We start from the raw sequence: 7,295 nt of genomic DNA on the forward strand, positions 1-7,295 counted from the left end.
ACACACACACACACACACACACACACACACACACACGCTGCTAAATCCTTACCTATGATACTGAATCCTTTCCTCACACCAAATAAAAATGAACTATATATATAGGTTAAGACCTAAATACAACTCCTAGAAATATAATTGTCCCACAGGTCAACTCTCTTTGCTTCTGGATTTGGCCATATCTTCTTTGGTATAAACCCAAGAATATAGATAACAAAAGCAAAAACAAACAGGGGAGAGAGCTAACTCCAGTGAGTTGTCCTCCAGCTTCTGCATGGCTTCTGTGACAGCCCTGTGCCCCAACCCCACCCCACGCACAGGGAGGGAGGTTTCCAAACAAACAAAACCAGAAAATAAAATGGATTGGCTAAGATGTGAAAGAACCGGAACCCTCACGATGTACTATGTGGGGAACTGTAGAATGGAACTCCTGCTAAAACAAACAGTATGGGGGGGGGGTCCTCAGAAAGTTAAACCTAGGGACCAGAGAGATGGCTCAGCTGTTAAGAGTACTTGCTGTGCACAAGTGTGGATCCCAGCCTCAGGATAATAAGCCAAGCATCACGAAAATACCTGGAACTCTAAGTCTGGGGGACCTGACACCCTCTTCTGGCTGCTTTACATATAGATACAGGTATACACATACACACACACATCTTTTAACTAAATATAGAATATGATCCAGTAGTTACAGTTGTAGGTAAACATCTGAAATTTTAAAAGTGGGAACAAGCTCGGAGAGATGTGTGTTCACCCATTTCCTGAGGAGGTATTCACACCTGCCTGGAGAGGGAAGCAGCAGCCTAGTGTCCATCAACAGATGAACAGATAGGGAAGTGTAGTGCAAGCCCACAACGGAATGCATTTCAGCCTTAAAGGGAAGAAACCCCCATCTCCCCATCATGTCCTACATCATGTCCTACAATATCAATGAGACTTGAGGACTGACTGGTTGGGCAAGTATGGACCTGACACCAGTCCTGGCCTCGCAGCTCTGAGTCCCTGTATGAGAGAGCTACCTACAACACCCAAACTCTTACTGAGAGAGAGGCAGGCGGCTGCCAGGGGTTTGGGGACCTGTTCCCAAGAGAAGCTCTGTTTTTGCAAGATGAAACAGTTCTGGAAATCCGTTCTCGGCAGTCGATCTGTGGTTGGCTGCTACAAAAGGTCGTTTCAGAACTGTAACAGTGCCAGGTTTTATGCTCTGTGTTTTGGACCACGAGAAGAAGAAAGATTTCTCAAAAGATCAACCACGTTAAGACATCTTAGTCAAGCCTCTATGACATTGCAAGCTACAGCCAGAAAAACCAGCTCGGGCCCTAAAACCATACTACAGTCTGAAGCTTCCCTGTTTGTTTTGACACAGCTTTCTCTAAGGAGCTCAGGCTGGCCTCAGCTCTGCCACCCTCCTCCTCTCTGCTGGGGTTTGAGGTGTGTGAAGCTTCCTGACAGTAGCTGTCATGAAATGACGCTGTGTACAATTATAACCATAGGTTTCAAACAGGGAGAAAATATGATCAGAAAAGTGGTTTTTTGACCTGGATATTAAAATATGTAGATTGTGGGGAAGGGAACCAGGGCAAAAATGGCAAAGTCAGGGAGGAAAGAAGAAAGACACAATGTGTGGGGACATCAGTACTAGTTGTGGCTCTGTAGGAAGGGGGTGGGGGAGAGAGAAGAAAGGGGAGGAGAAAGAGTGAAAGAGAGGAAGGGCGGGGAGGAGAAAGAGGGGACAGAGAGAGGGGAGGGGGGAGATAGGAATAATGAAGGTTTGGGTAGTTGTGCAGGGCAATGGCGATCAGACTTCAAAGGGGAGAATTAGGACCAGGAGAGACACAGGACCAGACACTGAAGGAGGCTGAAAGATGCAGGGGCTGACAAAGGCTCTGCTTGGCAGTTTGAGGTTAGGGGCACTGGGACGCAGGGCATCCAGTGCTACTCCCAGGCAGCGGGGCAGCTTCCCGGTAGCCGAGCTGGTCACACGCAACCTCCCCTTGAACCCCCGCCAGGAAGTCGCCGACAAATCCCCCATTCCCATAAATTAAAGATGATTACAGTAGAAGCCTGACAGCTTAGGGGGAAACAGCAGTGGGTTTGCAGCTGTCTCTGCCAGTAGGGGTCTTCAACACCCCTGGCCAGGGTTAGGGGTAGGCAAAATAAGATTGCACTGCGGGTCTCCCGAGACCTCTCGGGGTGGGGGAGGGGCGCGCGGCTTTTATGATCCTTTACTGCAGAGAATCGGCTTCAGCTTCCAAAGAGAGCAAGGTGGAAGGCTGGGGACTGGGGGCACTGGTACTGGCGAGGGGTGCAGAGTCCATGGCTGGAGCCTCCCGGGCCAGCCTCCTCCCCTACCTCCCTGCACATCTATCTCTATCTACAGCTCGGACTGAAGCACTAATTGATCACTACTGGGTTTTAGGACCAAGAGATTGTAAGAAATTCACATGTCCCACCCAGGAACTTCTGAGACACTATATCTGGAATATTCAAGTGTACTATCCCCACCAATATACGAATATAAGCTTTTTTTTAAAAAAGATTTATTTATTTATTATATGTAAGTACACTGTAACTGTCTTCAGACACTCAAGAAGAGGGCGTCAGATCTTGTTACAGATGGTTATGAGCCACCATGTGGATGCTGGGATTTGAACTCCAGACCTTCGAAAGAGCAGTCGGGTGCTCTTACCTACTGAGCCATTTCACCAGCCTGAATATAAGCTTTTTAAAAAATTTTATTTATTAATTTTTGACAGGGTCTCATGTACCCCAGGTTGGCCTGGAATGTTATCAAGCTAAAAAATAAAAATAAAAAAACCCATCTTGACTTTCTGATTCTCCTGCTTCCACTTCCTAGGTGTTGGGATTCCAGGTATTCAGTACACCATCTTATTTATGAAGTATTGAGGGCCAAACCCTGGAGATTTCTCTGCCCTCTGAGCTCCATCCCCACCCTTTCCACAGCTCCCCTCATCCTATGTTCTAAAGCAGTGGTTCTTAACTGTCCTAATGCTTCGATCCTTTAATATGGTTCCTCATGTTGTGGTGAACCCCTAACCATCAAATTATTTTCGTTGCTACTTCATAACTGTAACTTTGCTACTATTATGAATTGTAATGTAAATATCTGCTACCAAAGTTTTATAATGTACCTGATGCAATGTGAAATCTTCAATTTACTGTACTTAACCTTCCCGAATGCTCTAGGTGGTAAGCGACATTGTTACATCCCCATTTTTCAACTGGAGAAATAGAGGCTGCAAGAATGTAACAATGTCTCCAGAGTTGCAGTGACCTTGTCCCTCCATCTACCTGACAATGAAGTACAGTGGTCCAGGCTAGTCCACCTTCCTGGGCTGCCTCATGGGGACTTGGATGAGGCACCCAGATCCCAGCAGTCAAGATAAGTTCAAGTACATTGGGAAGGAGAGATTAAAAACATCAAGAAGTTCAAAGATAGCCTTGGCTACATTGTTTCACCTGGGCTACTTGAGACTCTGCCTCAAACAAAACAAAACAAAACAAAACAAATCAGATAAGAATAAAAATTAAATATATGAGGATGCAGCTCGCCAGGTGTGTACCAGGCCCTAGATTGGCTTCCCAGGATCCCTCACAGTAATCTACAGTGAACAACAGCAACAGAAAGTATTAGAGGATCTGGGGATGACAAAAGATCCTGGGGTAGTGAGGCATTTTCTGTAGGCTTTGTCGCTTAAGATTTCCAGATTCTGCAGTCAGTTGTGAGCCTCCCTCGTGAGATTCTTAGGAAGCTGACCTGCCTCCTCCTTCCTCCTCAGTTAAATTCCAAACGGCAGACACACGATTGCACCTGGGCCATAAAGATCTCCCCACTGACCGGGCTGCACGGGATGGAGGGAAAGTGAGTTCACGGCCCCACTCCTGCTGTCTGTTCCCACTGCTGAACTGGAGGAGCCCTAAGTGAGAGGACCCAGGGCCCCCCAACCCCCATGCGTGGGAGTCTTTCCAGGTCAGAGGCTGACTTTCTGGTGAGCCACGTGCATGCTCAAGTCCCCAAAGTGATGCTATTGGCTTCCTGCCAAAAGGGAAGATTGCCCATTTGGGTTCTGTGGAGACTTGGGATAGTGAAAGATTTTGCTTGAACCCAGCAATCTCCCAGATCCCGTCCTTATGCCCTCAGCCCTCCAGCAAGTCAACTGGAAAGAGGCTAGATGCTGCAAGATGCCAGCAGAGCTGGAGGAGCTAGAGTGGCAGCAACTGCCAAGGAGAGAGCTGTGGCCTAGTGGGAGGGGCCAGCACCTGCTCTACCCATCCAAATAGCCCAGTGGGCTCTCCAGCTGAGTTACTCAGAATGGCCGGTCCTACCTGCTGAGGTTTAAACCTCTTCTCTTTAACCTTGAGGATACACTGTTTAACATCACCACCCATTGTCAGTATATCCAGAGGGACCAGCAAGCCTGGGCATCAAATACCATCTGAGGACCGTGCAGGAAGGTGTGGGATTCAGAGTTAGAAAAACATGGGGATAGTGGTCTGGTACCCTGTTCTTTTACACACATGCAGAATGGAGATGCCAACAAACTTGCAGACCCACTTTGCAAACTTGTGGGACTCAAAAAACAAAAACAAAAAACAAAAAACAAAACCCAAAAAAACAAAACCTGCTGTCTGTAGCTCCCACCATTTGGAACTCCTCTCCTTCATCCTCTTGCTTTCTCCTCTTCCTCCCAACTCAAACCACAGCCCGAAGGTCTCCCCTAACTCTCAGCCTGAGCTCCCCGGAGACAAGACCTCTTTTCTAGGAGCTAGTGCCAGGTAAAAGGTGGATGATACTCCGACACTACACTGGGTCAAGGTTTAGGAAGAGAAGCCTAGCAAGTTCTCCTCTATCAATTAATTAGTGCCCCATCCCTCAGGCCCTCTTCTGATTAGTCCCAGAAAGGTCCTCCTTAAGTCAGTGGACATTCCCTATCAGGAGCACAACAGGGTGGGGGGGGGAGGGCAGGGGGAGGGCTGGGGCAGTGCCTTTTCTGGGCAAGGTGGGAGCAGTGGAGGCAGGGAACCAGACAAAAGCTGGTGGGTGGGCCTCATGGGAAGATGAGGGGGAGCCCAGAGAGGAGAGACAGGCTTTGTGATTTTTTTCCTCCAGCCTCAGTAGCCATCTTTACCATACCTCCTGCCAGCGCTGGCCTTGCACTTGCCTCTGCCTCTCTGCCTCCCCCAAGGCTGCTGTGGTCCCTAAAGAGGACTCTCCTAGTGGCACGGGCTTCCCTGAGGCCTGACCTTATCAAGCTGAGTTGTCCCCTAAGTCTGAGCACCACTTTTTCATGGTGATTACCTCTGGGCAGTTTGCCCCAGACCCCACTCTCCCTCTCCCCCCATGCCTCTCCCCCTCCCCGTCCCATCCCTGCCATAGCCCTGCTCCTCTGTCTCTGGGCTCCTGATATAGGGTCCTGGTTTAGGGTGGACACCCAGAGTCCCAGACCCAGCCCTAACCCCTAAACCTCTGTCTTAGCTGAATGACAAGCTCCAGCTATGGCTCTGGGACCATTTGGAGCCTGAGGCAGCCTAGCTTTGGGAAGAGACCTCACCAGTGTGAACCCATCCCATGTACCCTCCAAATCCTTCCTGACCCCGTATGTCACTTCTCACACACATTCTTTGCAGAGACCCAGGAAAACTGGAAGAAAACAAAACAAAACAAAACACACCACCCCCAATATAGGTCCCTTCTCCCACGGCTGAGTAAGGTAGACAACACTTTTTGAAGTTTACAGTAAGGGCCCCTAGGTTCAGGGAGGGCTATCAACGTGCACAGCAAGGAACAGTATCTTCCTCCATCACCTACCTGACCTCTCTTTTTTCCTTCTGGATGATTTCTTCTCCGTCTCATTGGCGATCGTCCCAAGTACCATGCAATCCTCCCCCAAGCCTGCTGTGCCATCCACCAGGCCCGGGCTGCCGGCTCCCATGTCCCTGGCGCTCCCAGCTGGGCCTAGGTTGAGCCTCTGCCCAGCTTCTGAGATGGGGAAGTGCCAGTCAGGGGTCTGTGGGAAGGCAGGATGCTGCTCATTGAAGATTCGCTCAGTCCGGGGCAGGCTGTGTGGGGTGGCTGCCAGGCAGGAAGCAGAGAAGTCAGGGTATGCTGTTGTCGCTGGGAAGTCTGATTTTTGGTGGAAGGAAAACGGGGTTGGGGGATAATGGGACAGCCCTGAGGCGCTGCTATCTTCCGAGAGGGGGTTTCGAAGGCAGCCCCAGATGGGGGCTGGGGGCTGGGGGTTCCTCACGCAGCTGTTGACCACCGGATCCATCTGCTGTCCACTGCCTGCCCCAGTCCGTTCAAAGGTATTACACTTTTTCTAGTCAGAGTTTTGTAATTTAAAATTAAAAAAAAAAAAAAAATTAAACAGTAGAGGAAAATGTTGAACGGAAACTTTACCCTAGGAACCAAAACAAAAATTTTGCCTCAAAGTCCACAAACACGTGGCCAGGAACACACATGTGCGTGTCCACACCTGTCTAGGCTTCACGGCTGCCTTCCTGCCCCTGACACACGCTGACTATTGGGGTCCCTCGGGCACGGAGTTGTTTCCTACCGTGCTGAACATTTTGACTGTCCTACCTTGGACCCACCCATACTGACAAGCCCTTCCAGGGGACCCTGAGTGAATGAGTGCCTGCAGAGGGCTGGACCCGATGCTGAGACAGACTTTTAAATCCTGCGGTGGGGAGAGAGTGACAAATTTTTGGAGTGAAATGTGAGAGAGGAGAGGGAGGGGTCAACCCACCGACACAAGGTCCCCTCCAACCAAAACCCGAGCAGGCAGCATTATCATCAGAAACCGTATACCCACATCTAATGGCATTTGCAGGCGTAGACTTTTAAAGAAACATTGTCTGTTTTATTTTTTTTTTTTAAGGAGAGAGAGAGAAAGAGAGAGAGAGAGAGAGAGAGAGCAAATGCTCTTGAACACACACACACACACACACACACACACGCACACACACATGAGATTTTTTGAGCACCTCCCGGTAACACAATAAAGTTATTTTTATTGCCTTGTTAACAAAATTCCCCAAGTCTTGGATTTAGAAAAGCCTTCAGTCGAATCCAGAATCCACCAAAAGCCAAATTCTGGGGAAAAGTCGGTGCAAAAGACAAACCTGGTGAGTGCGTTGATTTAAAGACTTTCTACCTCTCCCTGGGGGAACAGAAAGGGGAGGGGGAATTAAAAGTAATCTCTCTCTCTCTCTCTCTCTCTCTCTCTCTCTCTCTCTCTCTCTCTCTGTGTGTGTGTGTGTGTGTGTGTGTG

The 7,295-nt window shown here is 49.1% G+C and overlaps 1 protein-coding gene across 2 annotated transcripts in view; it reads right to left on the bottom strand.

The window, feature by feature from the left end:
• Meox1 (mesenchyme homeobox 1) overlaps positions 1-6,668 on the bottom strand; it is a 17,987-nt gene extending 11,319 nt beyond the window's left edge. The window contains exon 1 of one of the 2 annotated variants that reach the window (XM_021213513.1): positions 5,831-6,668. In XM_021213513.1, coding sequence (XP_021069172.1) covers positions 5,831-6,293 — 463 coding nt within the window. In that variant the 5' untranslated portion in view covers positions 6,294-6,668. The remainder of the gene's footprint in view (positions 1-5,830) is intronic. The other variant, XM_021213514.2, reaches the window with a different exon arrangement.
• Positions 6,669-7,295: the final 627 nt, after the last annotated feature.

This window comes from Mus pahari, chromosome 14 (genome assembly GCF_900095145.1).
Source record: "Mus pahari chromosome 14, PAHARI_EIJ_v1.1, whole genome shotgun sequence".
NCBI lineage: Eukaryota > Metazoa > Chordata > Mammalia > Rodentia > Muridae > Mus > Mus pahari.